The sequence below is a fragment of the Ursus maritimus genome, unplaced genomic scaffold, assembly GCF_017311325.1.
Source record: "Ursus maritimus isolate PB19 unplaced genomic scaffold, ASM1731132v1 scaffold_15, whole genome shotgun sequence".
NCBI classification, from domain to species: Eukaryota; Metazoa; Chordata; class Mammalia; order Carnivora; family Ursidae; genus Ursus; species Ursus maritimus.
In genome coordinates this window covers 58,481,745-58,501,314 of record NW_024423897.1, presented here as the reverse complement: position 1 = coordinate 58,501,314, position 19,570 = coordinate 58,481,745, and the positions used below count along the sequence as shown (strand labels likewise).

Below are 19,570 nucleotides of genomic sequence, written 5' to 3'. Positions count from 1 at the left end.
CCCCCCCCCAGGCCAGGGACCTCTTCATACACACACAGACTGATCTGTTCGAGAACGTAAATCTCAGAGCCGGGCAGGTCTCCACCTCTCCCCCTGGCCTGTGACGGACGAGTCACTTACCTGTGTGTCCTGAGACAGATCTTACCTCTGGTGGCTTAATGTCAGGTACAGAAGCTCCTGACTCCAGCGATGGTTTAGCAACGATTGCAAAGAGAGATGCCTCCAGCCAACCCACCTCTAAGTTTGCACAATGCAACAAAACACTCACCCCAAAGTTCGGCTGGGAATGGAGAACAGTCAGAGAACCCTAAAAAGTGATGAAGTCAGTAGAGTGGGGGTCAGTGAGTGGTTCCCTTCCATCAATGGGGAAGTTGGAGCCTGCCCAGGAGCAGAAAGCAGGGAGCAGTGCTCCCCAGCCACATCTTCCCCTCATTAGAGAACAGACCCGCAGGAGACAAAATTGCAGCTTCTCGAAGAACCTCAGAGGGATGACATCATGAGTACCCATCGGGCAGATGTGACTTACAGGTCACTCCGGCAAGCATTTCACGTGCACTGATCCTTTGACTCTTCACACAATCTGAAGCCTAAGTTACGGTTCTTGTCCCCATTCTGCAGATGAGCAAACTGAGGCCCCTGAGGTTAATCAGCTTGCCCGAGACCTCATGGTCAGGAAACGGCAGAGCCATCACAAAGGAAACTGACTCCACGGTCCCTGTTCCTAACCAAAGAAACAGATCTGAGTTTGGCAATGGGCTGTATGCCCTGACTCAAGTCCTAAAACGGAAATTTCAGCAAACTCCATAGGTCAGACCATTGGCCTCTCTGTACAGAGCCACTTCCAGCTGTGGCAGTAAGGGTCGGACACGGCTGCCAATGAGTTCAGCGGGAGGGGGGCCCTCTGGCAGCGCAGGGCTGCAGGTGCCTGGGACAGAGGAGGGAGAGGATCTGGAGTTAAACATAACCGGAAGTGCCTCTTGTAGTGAAGGTTAGAGCCAGGGAGCACGGGGAATCGGAAGTGAAGGGGCCTGCCGGAGTAGGAATGATACACTGAGAAACGGGAACGTTGCCGGTTCGCATTCGGGTTGTCTTTTTACACCCCGGTTTCATATCCATTTATATGTACGTATATATATACATCTACATACACAAGGAAGCACTGGTCCTATAAATGGAGTGCAGGTCCCACAGTGAGACACGTGACATGTGAAGTGTCCCGTGGTGCCGTTACAATAGACCGTGTCGCTCGCGAAGGCGGTGACGCCTGTGCGCACCACGAAAGCATCCACCCCAAGCCGCTTGGTGGGAACCTGGAAGCTCTCCCTCCTCCATATGGGACCAATTATGGGGCCCGAGGATGATTCTACCTCCGAAACATTTTGTGGCGGAGTCAGTACTGTCTGTCGGCCAGACCCGTTTCCTTTCTGCTCTGGGCTCAGCTCGACTACACTCTGGAGACTCCCTCATATGCGGTGGGGCCACAGCCCGAGTTCTGACAGCCGGGACGTGGTCGGAGTCCCGTGTGGGCCCCGCAGGCCTCCTGGCCCCCAGCCTCCCGCAGGATCTCCCATCCTGTGTGTTCCCTCTGGGGCTGGCGCTCCGCAGACGATAGCCGGGACCAGGGGAATGGACAGAGGGAGGCTGGGTCCCTGAATGACGGCATGGAGTGGACTCGCCCGGCCACAGCCAGGCCCCATCGCAGAGCCACACTGGCTGGGATGGGACTAAGAAATAAACCCCGACTGTTCCACACACTGAGGCTTGAGGCTGCTTCCGACAGCAACGACAGCTACTTGACTCATTTCTCTTCTAGATAATCCTTCCAAAGCTAACACCGTGCCCCTCACTGCCTTCCTGCCTCTCTCCATGCCCTCCCCACTCTGCCCCATCTTCGGCCAGCCTCTCCACCCCAATTCCAGCTGCCAAGGCAGAGTGAGCCTCTTGAAGCCTAGTCAGTCCATCTGCTCCTTGGTGGGCACCTTACGATGGTGCCGCCAAATGCAGCCTTTGGGGTGCTCTAATGTGGCACGCGGTCTTCCCAGGCCTGCTTCCGTCTACGGTGCCCGCCACATGTTAGCTCTCTGTTGTCGCCCACCGGGCCCTGGCCATGGGAGCGCTGGGCATTTCTGTCCACAGGGCTGTTTCTCATCAGACTCCCCCTGGAATCTCCTTTCAGCTCTCTGCTCTCTACTGCCCACTGTTGGCTCTGCGTCTTATAGGATCAGTCCGGCAACATGCCCTCTGTGTCCCCCCAGGAACCGGCACACCGCGAGGGTCACTGTGTTTTCTGCATGAGGACCCTTGGCACAGAGACTGTGTTGGCTGTTTGTGTCACTGACACGCAGCAGAGCCTCAACGACTACCCCTCGGTGAGGACGAGAAAAAATGTCTACGGCCATTGCTGAATGTGCCTCTGGGGAAACAGAATGGGCCCCACATGAGAAGGCCTGCTCTAGCGTCATGTAAGGAGGAGGAATCGTCTGCTAACCCCAACAAGAAATCAGAGGGCACATTATCTTGATGAGGTCACCCTAGTCAATGCTGACCCGAAACCAGATTTTGTCCAAACTGGCTCTCAGAAGCAGAGTTGTGGGGACCAGATTCAGAACAGATTCAGGGTGGCAGGCATCGGGCCTACGGAATACCCACCAGCTGCTGCTTCTTTGCTAACAGACCCCAGGCTTTTTCAACATGGCCGTATGCCCAACACAAGCAATATCTTGAGACTGATCTAGGCCATTCTGGATCATTCTGTATCTTAATATCCCAACCTCTCATGCGGGTAAAGGTAGCCTTGTAACCAGTTCTAGTCAAGGAGATACAAGGGGAAGTCTAGTGTGAGGGTTTCTTAGGCATTTTTGCTTTTCTGATAGAAAGAGTCCCAAGCAGCAGATGCCAACCTCCTTCCCCCTCCCTCCTTCCTTGACTGTAGGCATGAGGGCTTGGGCTGGGGGCAGTGGCGGACAGCGAGAGTCACAGATGGGCCAGCTCAGGCTTCCTGGAGCACACGCCAAGGCCCTCTACCTCCTGCTTCCAAAGAACACTTGGCTTTTGTTTGAGTCCCTGTAGTGGGTTGAATAGTGTCCCCCCCCCATTCATGTCCACCTAGAACCTCAGAATATGACCTTATCTAGAAGTAAGGTCTTTGCAGATATAATTGGTTCAGGATCTTGAGATGAAGTCATCCTGGATTTGGGGTGGGCCCTGAATCCCATGACTGGGGTCCTTACAAGAAGACAGGGCATTAAGACCGTCCTGGGGAGAAGGTCACATGGGGGCAAGAGGCACTGAGTGGAACAGCATGGCCACAGGCTGTGGGATGCCGGGAACCACCAGGAGCTGCAGGAGGGACCCTCCCCTGGGGGCTCTGGAGGGCAGCTGGGCCTGCTGACAACTTGATCTTGGGCTTCTGGCCTCCAGAACCACGAGAAAGTCGATTTCTGTTGTTCGAATCCATCCAGTTTGTGGTCATTCATTATGGGCAGCCCCCAGGAAACAAATGCAGCCACTCTTAGGAGGTCTTCCGTTCCCTTAGATGGACGGACACATGAGGACATGAACAGAGAACCAGCTCAGGACGCAGATTGGGGGTTTCTAGTTCCAGGTGCCCTCCTCTGAGGATAAGGGAAGGGAGCCAGCTGGAAGGTCATCATGGGGAGAAATGAAGGCCATCTAGTCTACTTCTCAGTGGGACCTTTTTTTTTTTTTTAATTTGGCTTCCATCATTTACCACTAATTTATTCTTTATTTTTTATTACTGAGACGTTTACAAGGTGGAAGATTTATACAATCTGAAGAGAAACCAGAGTATCACTGAGACTTTTAAAATGGAGAATATGCCTGATACTTCATTTATCTTGCACTGCGAAGAAACACACTGCTCCACACACATTGATATCACAGAGAACTGAGGCTTACCATTTTCTGTGTTCACAGACTTCTAATATTCTCTACTTTATTCCTATTTAATATTAATTTTTTTAAAGATGTTTTTAAATTTATTTATAAGATAGAGACAGCCGGCGAGAGAGGGAACACAGTCAGGGGGAGTGGGAGAGGAAGAAGCAGGCTCCCAGCGGAGGAGCCTGATGTGGGGCTGGATCCCATAACGCCGGGATCACACCCTGAGCCGAAGGCAGACGCTTAACCGCTGTGCCACCCAGGCGCCCCAATAGTTAATATTAATTTGAAGCACTTTGAAATACCTATTTTCTGCTTTCTCAAACCAATATTTTTAAATATGCTTTAACTTACATAAGAATTTTTTTTTAATTCCATCTCATTTATATGAATAAAAATTGTATATATTTAAGGTATACAACATGGTGATTTGACACACTTATACACGGCAATGCGATTACTACAGCGAAGCTAATAAACATAGCTACGTCCTCACATAGTTTACTCTTTTTTTTTAAGAGGGGCCTTCTGAAATCTGCCCCCTCTCACAGAGCTCACCTTCTGGTGAAGGACCATGTGTGTCTACCAAGGTCAGGGAGTGCCTCCTTGGACAAAAAGAGTCCCAGCATAATCCCTCCCCCCCGCCCCCAAGTCTAGATTCCATACAGACCATTTCCCCAATTCTTCCATGTTCCATTAGGTCATATTTCATGTGACATACCAAAGTTAATTTTTTATGGGGTCTAATTTGTACGACTTGCTTTGCTGAGCCCCCAACTCTTGTCGTCCCTATTAGGCCTTGGTTGTGAGCCAGCCTCAGAATCCTCATCTGGAAAGCAAAGACTCTGACCTGACCATCTGCAGGGCATCTGCTTCTCAAATTCTGCTAGAGAGGCAGTCCTGGGATCCTGTGCTATTTGAAGGGGACAGTTCCTCCCACAGAAACAGTGGGGCAGGGCTTGAGACAGTGCTCATCAAAAGAGCTCACACTCACGTCACCAAAGAGACCAGATGCTGTGAGAGGGACAGAGCAGCACCTCGGCGGTGGGCTTGCCAATAAAAGACCGAACCTGAATTCGATCAAGACTTTAGGTTCAATGGCCAATTTACAAAAAATATAGATGACAGGGAACGTATTAAATGATACCACAGGGAGACATGATTGGCAAAATCCAGACTGTGGGACACATGAACCATGTTCTTCAACAACGGATCGCCCCCCCCCGCCCCCCCAAAAGAAGATGACAGAGAAAGCACAGATTAAAAAGCATTAGGAGATACAAATCAATCAATTGGAATATATAGACTATTTTTTTGACAAAAACACCAACAAAAAATTTTATAAGATCATCAGAGATATCTATTATGGATCAGATAGTTGAGGATATTAAGACATTTTAGTACTGCTTTGATGTGGTAATATTGTAGTTATGTTTCAAAACACATATGCTTATAACTTACTAGTGCATACTGAATTATTTACGGGTGAAAGGACATATTATCAGGGATTTGCTTCAAAATAATTGGAGAAGGAGAAAGCAGGTGAGGACACTGGGGAACAAGTATGACCTTGAGTTGATAGTTATTGAAAGGGTTTGATATATATAGTCTCTCCAATGTTGTGCAAGTTTGAAACTTTCCATAATTAAGGATAAAAGGAAGATAGGTTTGCAGAGAAACTCATTCCTAAGGTTTCCTTTAATGAGTGGCACTGGTGTCTAAAATTTTCAAAGGGCATCCACCCTTGCAAGTAGCAACCTACCTCTCTGAAGGAAACCTTTCTTCACGAATGAACACAGAATCACTAGGGCACCACCTGCCGCGCCCCATCGCATTATTTGCCTTCTGGTGGCCAGAGATTACCCACAAGCTAGACTTGACTCACAGAGCCTGACAGGCTGCCCTCCACGGTACGTTAGTATTTTCTGAATTGGTTGCTGGGGTGTGACCTGTGGCAAATGACAGTGTGACCTGCCCAGAACACAAAGCAACTCAGGAGGTTATCACTGCAGACTCCNNNNGCTATGGTGTAGTATTGCCGGGGCTTGGGGCCATCTTTCCTGCATTCGTCCTGGTTTCCAGTGCACGGGGTCCCATCACTCTTCTGGTCTCAAGGTGGCTGCAGCGGTGCCAGGTGTCCTATGCAGATAGAACTGTGTCCACTGGTGAAGCAGAGAGCGCCCTCTGGCAGGTGTCTTCTTCACCTGGAGGACTTTCCCAGGAGTGTCTTGGCAGCCTTCTCTGCTAGAATGGAGGTGTGTACTGAGCTAATGTTGGCCCTGGCAGACAGAACGACAGCACCAGGAGAGACATAGACCCTTTGTGCATACCTGGCCATGCAAATACCTGAGCAGAACCAGGGCTCTGCCAGCCAGAGCAGAAGGTGCAGTGCGGACAAAGGACTTGTGTGGGCAGCCAGCAACATCTGGCTAGAGGTTGACATTTCAAACCAGGAGAATTCAGGCTCCTGTCTGTGTGTCCAGGTTCTCATAAGAACCGACATGGCTGACAACCGGGGCGGGTCCTGCTTTCCTGCCAGCTGTGGAAGAGGGGCTTTACCCTCCTTTATGCCAGGCAGGTGCCCTCCCGGATCCTATGGTCCCCTCTTCTCCTCATTCAGGTCACACCGGGGCCAGCATTATTCCCCTCCCAGCTTCCCACGCCCCTTGCAACGTGACTACAGCTTCTTCCATCAGGAAGTGGGGGCTCTTTTCCCACCTCTTGAATCTTATCAAGGCCTCGTCACTTACTTAGGCTCACGGCACGGTGAGGAAATGAAGGCCTGCCAGTTGTTACTTCAGGCATGTCTGCTCGCTTTCCTGAAACCCTGTTCAGCCACCCTGAGAACAAGCTGGGGCTAGCCTGCTGGATAATGAGAGCCACATGGGCCAGTCAACCTGGTGTCTCAGCTGCCAGCCAGCCAACTGCCCACCGTGTGAGTGAGGCCACTCGACCAGCCAGCCTCAGCTCACCGGCCAGCTGACTGGAGCCTAGGAGTGATCTGTAAGCCACGGTCAGCTGTGTCTGACCCACAGCAGCAGAACCACACCACTGATGTGTAGACCTGTGAGCAGTACTACACACTTACTTTGAGCCACTGTGTTTGGGAGCGGTTTGTTACCCAGCAAGAACTAACAAATGTACACACACACCCTGATTTTTTTCGGTTACTTACATAACCTATTCGGTTCCTGTGAGCAATTGAGTGTGGGAACCCTGAATTAGGCAGAGATTTTCAAGCTTTACTGTGCTTAAAATTACCCAGAGAATTTACTTAAAATACAGATTCCTGGATCTCACTCTGAGTAAGTTTCAGATTGGGTGAGCCCTAGTTACCCTTATGCTAACCAGCATATCTGATTTGGGCGCAGGAAGTCCATGGTAGTCAAAGCTTTGGAAACTATTTGTTCATGAGAATGAATCGCTGAAACCGTAGTATAATCTCTAATATTACCCATCCTTTAACATCATGAGAAAGAAGAGTTGGCTTTGGCCACATAAGGAAAAAGTTGGGCTTATCTGTGAAAACTGATAAGCAGTGAGAAAGACCTCCTCTGCCCAGAGTTACAGAGACTCCAACAAGGACTACATTTGACTTAGTATTAATTCTCGTTTTGCAGAAAGAAACATATTGCTTCTGGGGCGCCTGGGTGGCACAGCGGTTAAGCGTCTGCCTTTGGCTCAGGGCATGATCCCGGCGTTATGGGATCGAGCCCCACATCAGGCTCCTCCGCTGGGAGCCTGCTTCTTCCTCTCCCACTCCCCCTGCTTGTGTTCCCTCTCTCGCTGGCTGTCTCTATCTCTGTTGAATAAATAAATGAAATCTTAAAAAAAAAAAGAAACATATTGCTTCTAATTTACATAAAAACTTATGATCAAATACATACATAATGAAACCCTGCATCTAAGTATAAGAAGTTGACTACGGCTGATGAGTCAAAGTTAGAGGGATTAGCTAGAGACAGACTGCAAAGATAGAGCAGGAGGCCATAGGGAAAAACAAACTTAAAATGTTGGAAAGAAGTAAACAGCAATCTGTGGATAAATCCTGGAAGCCAGGCAAGGCTTTCATTCCCATTGAGTTGGTCAACCAACTGTTGGTCATTTCACCAATGTCCATCCAGGACCTACCGTGTGCCAGTCACAGTCCTCAAGCTCACACACAGCAGGAAAAAGTACAGATAAGAAGCCCCCTCCTTGGGGCGTTCTGGGATCAAGCCCCACATCAGGCTCCTCCGCTGGAAGCCTGCTTCTTCCTCTCCCACTCCCCCTGCCTGTGTTCCCTCTCGCTGGCTGTCTCTATCTCTGTCAAATAAATAAAAAATCTTTAAAAAAAAAAAAAAAGAAGCCCCCTCCCTGTGGAACTTAGATTCTAATGGGGTGAGAGGGCACAGATGATAAACAAGGTAAATAAAATTCATGAGATGGCACAGTGGATTGAATTGTGCCCCAACCCTCTCCCACCTGATGAACCTCAAGTCCTGTCCCTGGATATCAATAGAATGTTAGCCTTATTTGGAAATAGGGTCTCTGCAGATGGAATCAAGGTAACATGAGGTCATTAGGGTGAATCTTAATGCAGTATGAATGGCATCCTTATGACAAGAAGAGGAGACACAGACATGGGGAAAGCTCCACACAATGATGGAGGCAAAGATTGGAGTGAGGCACCTACAAGCCAAAGAAGGCCAAGGAAAATAGCAGAGGCTAAGCGAAAGCTATGGAGCAGATCCTCCCCTAGAGACCTTGGAGAGAGAGCATGGCCCTCCCTGCCAACACCTTGATTTCAGGCATTAAGCCTCCAGAACAATAAGAGAGGAGTTGCTATTGCTGTTATAAGCCACCCAGTTTGTGGCCCTAGGAAACCAATGGAGATAAATGCTAAGAGAACAATAAAGCAGGGAATGGAAGTGGGGAGTGTTGAGGGTTAGGTCTGTAGTTTAGATAGAGCAACATCCTCACTAAGGTGTGAGAGTGGGTAAGGTGTGACCCACGTGGGTATGTAGCATCCAAGGCGAGGGAGCATCCAAGGAGATAGAACAGCAAGTGCAAAGGCCCTGAGGCATGTCTGTGCCTGCTATGCTTCTGGCTGGAACAGGCTGGGTTAGGGGATGAGCTGGAAGATGAAGTGGGAGAAGAAGGAAGGACAAGACAATGTAGGGACTTTCAGGTCACAGTAAGCCTGAGTTGGAGAAAGGAAGCCACTGGAGAATTTTGAGCAGGAGAACGATATAATCTGACGGGTTTTTGTTTGTTTGTTTGTTTGTTTTTGTTTTTTAAGGATCACTCACAAGCTGCTCTCTAGAGAAAATGCCAAGGAGGGCAAAAATGGAATGTGGGAAACTAGCTAGGAGGCACTGTTTCAAAATGTGCTAGAAATAGTGGTGGCTTGAAAGGGCTGTAGGTGAAAAGATGGAGGCAGTGAGAGGTAGTTGTTGGGTTTTGGATGTTTCTTGCAGGTAGACACAAGAGAATCTGTTAGTTATGGAGAGAGGAGGCTGGGATGACCACAGGATTTTGGCCCTAGGCACTGGAAGCAAGGAGATACAGAGTAACCAGTTTGGTTTGTGTGTGATTTTCTCGTTTATTTAATGTACATGTTCTAATTCTTGGTCAGAACTTCCACATGTGCAATACAAAATGCCTGAACCAAAACAGTCATTTATAGCTTTACTACCATTTGCCAAAAAGCCTTAGTAGGCAATACACAGACTTTTCACGTTAAGATGTTTTGAAGTGTCAAGCGCTTGGTAACGTGTACTCACCCATGATACAGTGAAACAGGGGAGCATGCTGAAAAAGGCTTGTTTCAGTATATTTAAGAAGAACTCCGGCCCAAGCGCTGAGCTTCCTCAAAGTTGCAAGGTCAGGGAGAGCATCCGCAGGGTGGGGACCAGGACTGGAGGGGCTCCCTGTGGGGCCTGGGTTCCAGAGGGGCCAAGGTGTCCATCACGTTGGCTAGGCTCATGGGGCACAAGCAGGCTTATATAATGACACTCTGGCGTTTGCTCTGGACTTCACGCAATGTGTGGTTAGCAGCGTAGTCCTATCAACACCATTGTCAAACCGCGCTTGAGGCATCCTCTGGACACTGGGGACTGGCCCAAAGGACAGGATCTCTAAGATTCCTGCTAACACTGTGCCAGCTGCGAGGCCAGACACCCAAGCACGTGGGCTGCCGCTCTGATGGGCAGCACTGCCGAGCCTGGCTCGGGAAATCGCGCCAGTGAGCCAACTGGAAAGTTTTAACTTAATTCTCAGAATAGAAAATCATTTTTAAAAGGAAACAAAAATGAGACCCGCAAGGAGGGTCCTGCTCCGTCTGGGGCGGCGTCTTAGCGGGCAGCGCCGCCCGGGCCGCTGGTGAGTGACCCGGCTCCTCCGGGAGGTCGGCGGCGAGCACGTGGGCGGGCACGAGTGACCGCAGCACGACCGGCCGCTCACGGGCCCCTGAGGATGGATGGCAGGCAGCTTGGGGCACTTCTGCCCTTTTCCTAGGAGAGCGGCCGGTCCGCAGTCCGTGCTAGCGCAGCCCGCACGCGCCGCGAGCCAGTGGCCCCCGGGCCCGGCCCCGGGCGGGATCCCCGACCTCGCCCGGCTGCGCGGAAACTTCCACCCGGCCGCGGCGGCGGCGGCGTTTCATTTCTGCGCACGCGCAGCGCGACCGGGCGGCTGCCAGGGACCCCGGCCCCAGCGCGCATGTCTCCACGCCTCGGCCTGCTCGCGGCGGGAGGTGGGGCCGGCGGAGGAAACCGGGACGAAGGCAGAGCAGCGGCCCCCTCACTTCTCCCTGGCCCCACCGCAGCCAAGTCTAGTCTAGAAGGACCCACGCCGCGGCGGGGGCCGCCGCCCCTTCAGCCCCTCCCAGTCGCGTCTCCTTCCGACTCGGTGCCCCCCCCCGCGAGTCCGCACGGGGGAAGCGCCCCAGTGCGCACGCGCGGTAACCAAGGCGGCGGTGTCTAGTGAGGATTTGAAATCGGCCGCGCGTGCGCACTGACGTCCCGGCCCCGGCGAGGGAGGCCGCGCTTCCTCCCCGCCCCGCTCCCTCCCCGCCCCTCATTGGAGCGGAGGCGGCGGCGCCCCCTCCTTCCCCCGCGCCCTGTCGCCGCCGAGAGTGTCTTTTCGCCGCCGCCGCCACCGCTGCAGGAACACGGAGCGAGCGGTGCGAGCGTGACCGAGGGCCCGGCGCACGGCGGCGGCCCTCCCGCGGGTCCCGGGCCGCGCGGCGCCTGGGCCCGCCCCCTCGGCCCGGCCGCCCGCCCCTCTCCGATGGCCTCTCCCCCCGGCCCGTGTGGAACGCCGCCGCCGCCGCGGCCCCCGCGCCCGCCCCGCGCCGCGTGAAGGGAGCCCGACAGGCCTGAGCCGCCCGCCGCGGCCTGCTCCCGGGCCTGCCCCGCGCCGCGCCGGGACCGACGGGAGCCGCCAACGCGAGCCGGGCCGGAGCGGGCGCAGCGCGCGCCTGTTCGCCTCGCCCTGCCCGCGGCCCGTCCGTCCGTCCGCGCGCGGCGCGCCGGCTCGGGGGCGCGGCGGCGGGCCGCGGCGGGGCGGGCGGGCGCGCGGGTCGCGGGGCGCGCGTGGATGGACCGCGTGCCTGGATCCAGCCCGAGCAGAAGGGGCCGGCCAATGCCCGGTGGATGCAGATCTGGGAGACCCGCAGGCGTGCGGCCGCGGCGGTTCGGGCTTCGCGTCCTACCTCTGCCTCAACTCGCCTGCGTGGACACGGCGGTCGCGGCGGGGCGGGGGGATGGGCGGCGGCGCCTGGCGGGGCCAGCGCTGGCCGCGTCGCCCCGCCAGCGCGCTGGTCCCGCCGCGCTGCCCCCCGCGCTGCTGACGGCGCTCGGGCCCGCGGCCGAGGGCGCCCGGCGCCTGCACAAGTCGCCGTCGCTGTCGTCGTCGTCGTCGTCGTCGTCCAACGCCGAGTCGGGCACCGAGAGCCCGGGCTGCTCGTCGTCGTCCTCAAGCAGCGCCTCGCTCGGCCGGGCGGGCGGCGGCCGCGGCGGCGCCTTCTTCCACTTTGCCGACGGCCCGCCGAGCGCCCCCGGCGCGGCCAACGGGCACCCCGGGCCGCGAGGCCCTGCGCCCGCCGGCTCCCCGCCGCAGCACCAGTTCCACCCGGGCCGCCGGAAACGCGAGAACAAGGCCAGCACCTACGGCCTCAACTACCTGCTGTCGGGCAGCCGCGCGGCCGCGTTGAGTGGAGGGGGCGGCCCCGGGCCCCAGGCGCCTCGGCCCGGCACGCCGTGGAAGAGCCGCGCGTACAGCCCCGGCATCCAGGGGTGAGTGCGGGGCGCGCGCGGGAGAGGCCGGGCCCGACTCTGTGCCGGAAGGCTTCCCGTTTCATTAAAAATTAAATTCCTCTTGTAAACGGGCCATCTGCTGCTCGGAACCCAAAAGTGACAGCGCAGGAAAAGGGGCCGCTGAACCCGACCTGTGCCGCTGGAAGGGGGTGTCGGATACTTCACTTTTCTCTCCCCAAGACATGTTAGGGACCCTTTGTCAAAGTAGGGTGCAGATGCGTGTGGAGCTTTATGTCAGCTGCAGATGGTTTTAGTATTGCTGGGAACTTGAATCAAGTTGAAGGCAAATATTGGTTAAATAATAACTTTTTTTCTTTTTGAGAAAATCCTTTCGGAAGAGGATTCTTTTTGGGTTTTGTTTTGTTTTGGTAGTGATACAATTTAACTCAACAGTGAATTACAAGTAAATTTTTGGATGAGGGGTTGTGTATTATTTATTATGCAGAAATTCAACATAAAGTACCTTTTGTCGTGTTTTAAAAGTAGTTGATAGCCTTCAAAGAAGACAAAAACGTTTGTAGCACGTAGTCCTTTGGAAGTAATACTTTTATTTAAAATTTTTCCACGTTGGCCAAGAGGGAATTAGAAGTTCTGTTTAAGCTTAGCGCAGTTACAAATGACAGGGACTGGTTAAAAAACAAAACTGGGGATGCGGCGGAAGTGTGGGTTGAAGCAGTCCCAGGTGAGGCTGCTCAGGGGAATGGTACCTACTCCAGCCCTTTGCCTTCCTGTGCTTTTTTGAGCACCTAGAAACAAAGCATTTGCACATAGATTTTAATGTCAGTATTTCGACTTAAATCAAAGACTTTCTTTGCAAGTTGCATGCTTGCAAAAGCTGCCTAAATTTTTAAGGTATTAGTGTTTTCTACAAATACTAGAGTTCTACAAACAGTAGTAATTGGTAGATATTGAGATTACTTCTTAACGTAACTATTTTTTGTAAGTATGTTTATTCAAGTTTATGTACATGTAAGTTGATACTACTTAAAGCAGATGAGATAGTCTAAGAGTTTCATGTCCTGCATGTTTCACCTGATTTGGGTTAGAAGTGTTACTTTCTTAAATTTCCTGAAGTCCCAGTGTGCATTTCAGTCCAAGTAGGAGCCATTCATTCTTCTTGGCTTTTTCTTCTCCTGTCGTTACTATCAAACTGTCCAAGAAGAGGTGGTGGGGAGCAATTTCTTGATGTGTAACATCATACATGAGTTCCTCTGTTGGGCGCGGGGTGGGGGGGTGAGGCTAGGGCAGTTTTCCATCCTGGAACTGACTCCGTCTTAGCGTTAGGAAAATAGGAAGACAGGTGGTTCTCACTTGTAGAGCATTTTGGGGTCCGGACAAACCCAAGACTCGCTTCTTCCCTGACCTGCTGGCAGTGGCAGCATCATGCCCTTCTGCAAATTACGCAGGCCCTGGAAGCGTTTTCTTATCCCTAGGTTTTTGTAAGCTTCAGTATGTACGTTTGCTGTTGCCTTCTTTTTTTTTTTTTTTTAAGATTTTAAGGTTTTATTTATTTGAGAGAGAGCAAGAAAGCCTGGGTGTGAGGAGGAGAGAGGAAGGAGCAGGAAGAGCTCCCTCACTGAGCAGGCGCAAGACTGGAGCTTGATCTGGATCGGGTCTGACTTGCGCGGATGCTGACCCAGAGCCAATCTGCGCCAGTGCCGCTTTTCTTACAAATGAGCCCACTAAGTACCAGGTTCTTTGCTAGGATCTGAGGCAGCGGTTGGCCTGGAAGACACCCGTCTCTTGATCGACTCTCAGCCCTGGCGCTCCATAAGTTCCTCCTGCCCAGCACACACTAGCACAGTCTGCCCTGTCCAGCTTGTGCAGATCTTCTCTCCTCCTGTCCATCTCCCCAGTCTACCTTTATCAGATCCTCTGCACCTTCTCTTTACCCTTGTCTGATTTGTCACCTTTAGTGGAGATTGGTCCAGTGGCCCGAGGTAGTCCTCTTAACACACAGTTGCCAGCCTCTGGGCCCTCCCAGAACTGCCAGGGATCATCTCCTCCGTCAGCAGGAGAGTCTGACCCCTTTAGAACCCTGTGATGGCATCTCTGGGGTCCTCCTTAGGCTGGTAAAGACTACAAAGCCTGAGCCTCTCAGCATACTCCAGGGCTGCTACTGTCCTGGGCGCGGCCGGGACCTCGCTGGAGGGTCCTGGCCCTGCCACCCCTGCTGGCGTGTGAGATTTCTGCTCAGAGGCCTCGTGGTGGGGTTGGAAGAGAGGTTCTCAGCGCCATGAGTTCCTACAGTTTCACTTACCTGAACAGGAGCCAGTGCAGTCGTGCTCTTGGTAATGCTCCTTTTTCTCTCCTGGCTGCCGTCCACCCTTCCTTGCCTGCCTCTGTGGGTGATGTGTACCTCACTCGGGTCCGTCCACGTTCTTGTGGCCATCTCTGCCTCGTAGTGAGGTTAGCCTGCTAGAGTCTGCCTGCCCTGTGCCTAGAGAGGGTGGGGGGTGCCCTCTGGTTTGCTACTCTGAATGCTTCAGCAGGCGCAGTGTTTTAGAGGACAGAGACAGAGCAGAGGAGTAGGAAGGCAGAGTAGACTTGAACTGGGGCTTGCCTGTGGCCGAGGATCTGGCGTTCCTGATGACCATTTCCGCAGGAGGTCTGCTGGGCTGGTGGCAGCTCACTTTGGATCCAGAAGTCTTTTAGAACTTGCCGCTGGCCACCGGCTTCTACGGTCAGGAGCAGGCGGAAGGCCACCACCATGTGTTTACTATAGCTCAGAAAGGGAAAGAACTGGATGAGAGGCTTACGGCCGGCCTGGTTAGTAGAAAGGAGCCTTGCTGGTGGGCAGCAGCTCAGACTACTGTGTAGTCCCAGGACAGGGCATTCCTCGAAGGACCACGCCTGTAGTCCTCAAGAAAGGATGGGCAGTTGCCTGTTGCTGTAGGAGGTTGCGTAGCACCAGCCGTGAGCCGAAGCTCGGGTATTGTGTGGTAGCCGCTGAGCAGCCCGTGCTGCTTGTTCTAGAACTGCATGGTGCCTGGCCTCATGAGCTTGCCAGTCTGCTTTCAGCCTTGAGTGAGGTAAAGAAGCAGCTAACGAGGAGGACGGGGATCAGGAGCTGGGACCTCAAAGCCGTGCAGGGCAGGTGCTGCTCGTGGGGCTGCTCTTTGCTCTGCTCCTCAGATCTCCCGTTAATCCTCAAACCTCTGTTTTGGCAATGGTGTTAAATGTGCTATCTGGGCTTCTGACTTAGAGACACCGGGCAGGTGTGATCGGCTCCGGGCCCCGCTCCCAGCCTCTGGCCCCGTCACCTCTACGGCCTCACCTCCACCTCCCCGTGCTCCGGGAAGCACTTGTTGATATTTCTTTGCCCTGGTCAGTCCTGACAGCTTCAGAAACCTCATCAGGTGCAGCGTGCCCAGCTGAGGAAGGGTGGGAGCTCGACCCCAGGTGCAGCTTGCTGCGCTCTCTCACTGGTGCCCTGTAGAGCCCCTCGGGAGGTGAGCTACCGGAATGAGGGAAGACCTCAGCCTCGGCAGGCTCCCTGCAGGCCGGGCCCTGACCAGGCTTCTGTGTGGGCTTTGGCCTTCTGTAGGTTGTCCTTCTTCTGGCTTTGCCTGCAGCGTGTAACCATCATGCAGCATCCTTTCTGCAGGGCCTTCACTAGTGTTTAAATTTTTGACATTTTCTGTTCACTCAAAGAATACGAACAGCTCTTCATCTTGAAGTTGGTAAGACACGGACCCGTGTCGCTCATAGGGTGGCTAGCCACACGCCCGCAGGACTCCATGTGTTGCCTCGCTCTGTTCTGAGAGTTTGAGCCCGGGAGGAGGGTCCGACCCCTCCTCTCCTCTGTGCGTCCAGCTGACCTTGGTGTACCTGAAGTTGCACGCATGCATCCTCCTCAGCGTCGTCCTCTGTGTGGGGACCCAGTGGGAGGGCGCCCAGATGCCCAGCAGGGCGCATGGCAGAGTCCAGCATGGTCACTCCTGCTGCTCCTCGCCCTCGGGTCCTGTCCCCGCCTTTGGCGCAACGCTACAGGACATGTGGGAGAGGTTAGTACGAGACCTGTGTCGCAAGGTGCCAGTGGCCCGCACAGCCTTGTTTTCTCCCGTGTTTGTCATCTGTAACCCCCAGGTATAAGGTTAGATGGAAGCTGTGCAATACATGTGCCCCTGTCCTGACCATATGAATCAGCTCTCTCCTCAAAGGTTCCTCCCGCCTTAGTAATTAGCATCATTTCTTCCTGCCCGGCACGCTTGTCACTGCAAAGTGAGATCGAAAAATCCAGTGCGAGATGCGGGCCGTGATGAAGTTGGGGAAAGTTTCACCCAGTCACTTGATAAGTGAAGACGATTGTGACTGTCACACTTGGAGAAGGGGTTGCTGGAGGGAGGGCAGGACAGACGCACCTGGAAAAGGATTGGAAGATGAAACAGGCTGAAGATGAAACAGGAGGAGTCCTGGGGAAAGATTGAGACCTCAGATGTTTTTTTTGCAGAAATGCTCAGGCTGCAGAAGGTGGAGTGGACCTCATCTGCTGCTGGGAGCTTGTGAGGGAAAAGCAGTACCCCAGCAATGCCATTTGTTTTTAGGAAATAACACGTGCCAGATCAGCCAAGTGCCTGGAAACTAATTTTTAAGTGAATGTTTTAAAGTATCAATTTTTCCTAACTTTAGGGTTTTTCAAGGTAAAGCCTCAGACCTCCTTTTGGGTCACTAATTAATAAGAAATGCGTCCCTATTGTAAATGGAGTCGGACGTCCGATGGGAGGAGGTGTCAAGGTTATTCTGGGAAATGAGGACTTTTTTGTGGCAGTTAGGGTCTGTATTTTAGGATCTGTTGGGTTTTTTTGTTGCTTGTTTTAGTCACGGAATGAAAAAGAGGGCTGTTAAAATTAGACAAAAACTGGGGCCAGCCTGCGATGTTGAAGTGCTGGGAAATGTGGTGTTGCTGCTTGCATCGGAGCTTGTGGCCGACAGGTGAGGGGTCACTGTGTCATGCAAATGATCCCGAGGAGCTTGCTGCTGGCTGATGCCCTGGAGAGGCTCCCTCGGGACGCCCTGGTCTTCTCCCTGTGCTGGCCGCTTCGAGTGAGTGTGGTACCTGACTGAAGGCAGATAGATGAGCTTGGTGAGACATTAGCTAACAAGAGCCAATTCGTCCCCCATGCCAGTGTGCGCCCCAGTAGGATGGCTCAGGGTGCTTCTCCCACAGTGTGGATTTGCACTGCAATTCTAAACAAGTTCCACTCCGTGAAGACGCTGCAATTGTTCTTTGTTGCTGGGACAAATGAGCACAAACTTAGTGGCTGCAACCCAGTACTCATTTACACTGTGTTACAGACTCTGCGTGCAATCGTGATGTTGGGATGGTTGCAGCTGGCCGGCTTCCTAAAGCCACCAGGCCTGCAGCAGCGCGCTTGGCTGTTGCATTCGTGGTTGGAGTCTGGCTCCTCTTGCGAAACTTATTCCTATTGGCAGAATTCACTTCCTTGCTGTTGCAGGACTTAGGTCCCCAGTTCCTTGCTAGCTGCCAGCCGGGGTCTTTTCAGCTCCATGAAGCCATACCCCTGCCTTCCTTGACTTGTAGTCCCTCCATCTTCGCACTGGCAGCAGAGCTTTGATCTGTCTGACCGTGTTCGCCAGTTAGAGGAAGCCCCTCTGCTTTAAGGCTCTGGTCATTGGGTGAGGCCCACCCAGGTAATTGTCTCTTTAAGGGCATGTGATAATACAGCACTCCATCACAGGAGGTGATGATTTCTGCCTTGAGCCACAGGCTCCTGGCGGATCAGGGCGGAATCTTCTGAGGCTTCCTTGCTCGTGCTGGAGGCATGCTCCTAGACCTAACCACCTTAGGTAATGAGCAGGATGTGGTTTTCTCTTTCCAGCACCTCTCTCCCTTGACTGACTCCGTCCATTGTGATGACTCCAGTAGATTGCTGGTCCTGTCCTCTGGCTTCTTGGTCATCATGACTGAACCCCCAGCAACCAGAGTACTCTAGTCTCAGTTTTTCCTTCTGTGCCTCTTTCATGTCATCTAAAGAGAAGTGTACATGAAAGCCATCTGAATGAATACATGAGAACCACGGCAATTGAAAAGCTCCTGTTCGTGAGGCTCCCCTGCATTGGCCAGTTGAAAGCTGTCATTCCTAAGGGGGATAGGCAGGGATGCTTCCTGGTGATTCAAGTTGGGCTCTTGAATTTAGGTCTCAGTTCATAGCAGTCCATCTGTTTTGCACAAGCATTCGACCGGCCAGCGGCAGCCCAAGTTCATAGGAGGCCTCGCTGAGTAGCCTCAGCCTCCCACGCAGTCCCTTTCCTGCCTCTTCCTATGGAGGACTGCCGCTTTCTCTGACACAAGCTGAATCACTCTGACCACTGGTCTCCCGCTGGCCCCCTTGGGGGGAGGAGGGGCCAGCTCGCAGGCCACGTGGGTGCTACAGGCCACCTCTGAATAAGTGTCTGAGGAGTGGGTGAATGAGGGAGTGAAAGGGGCTGACCCCTTAGATGAATCCAATGAGGGGGCGGTCAAGTTAGAACGTTTAAATCAGGTGTGCTAAAGATAACTTTTGTTGTCTTAGAATTTTTGAAGATTTGATTGCCAACTCTGAAGTTATTTAAATGCAGAATATTAAAGTAAAAGTTGATTGTAGTTTATCTTGCTTATCTTCCCAAAGAGTGTGGTTAGGACCAGGTTTATAGCTTTTAGTGTAGAACTCAGAAGCAGACAGCTTTCAGAAAATTCTGTATTTGAAATGCGCACCATTTAGATGTAGTCGTGCTTTTCTGGTGTTATTATAAAATTAATACTCACCATGGCAAAGTTAGAAAACTGAGGAAAGTATGAAGATACATTGCCTGTCCCTCTGCCACCTGGTCAGTGTCCTGTGATCACGTGCTGGCCCTGAGCTCCGGCGGGTGCTCCCCGTGCCAGTGGCGGGAGGAGGCGCCGCTCTCTGTCCCAGCTGTGCCATTATGGGTCTCTGCAGCGCAGCTTGTCCATCACCGCACTGACGGCCAACCTTCGAAGGGAGTGGCATCTGAGGCTCCTATTGGCAGGGAATGTCTTTCATTGTCAGCAACATGCCTTTTATTGTGGCCTTTGAGTTCGCTTTTAATTCCCAGGTCAGCCACGCTGTGGAACCATTTGTACTTCCCAAGTGGTTTAAGACTGGTTAATTTCCTGAGTGATAACATGGGGATGGAGGCATTTCTGTCTTTCCATATTTGAGAGAGATTTCAGATGTTTGAATCCTGTAGATCGGAAGCAATGGCCAGATGCAGGAGGCAAATGAAAGATCAACTGTTCATTTTGCTTTTGGAACCGTTTGGCTGGAATCTTCCTCCATCATTGGGAGGCAAGCCTGTGGCCTTGAGTCACCTCGGTTCGGCTTGCATCCTACACCCCTGCAGCTTCG

General features: G+C 52.9%; 1 protein-coding gene across 1 annotated transcript in view; it reads left to right on the top strand.

Annotated features, from left to right (window-relative positions):
- The first annotated feature begins 2,234 nt into the window (after positions 1–2,234).
- The window catches only part of TENT4A (terminal nucleotidyltransferase 4A), a 62,274-nt gene continuing 44,938 nt past the window's right edge, over positions 2,235–19,570 (top strand). The window contains 6 exon segments of the mRNA XM_040630186.1: positions 2,235–2,369; positions 10,399–10,633; positions 11,047–11,232; positions 11,320–11,550; positions 11,553–11,612; positions 11,615–12,176. Of these exon segments, the coding sequence (XP_040486120.1) occupies positions 2,235–2,369; positions 10,399–10,633; positions 11,047–11,232; positions 11,320–11,550; positions 11,553–11,612; positions 11,615–12,176 (1,409 nt within the window).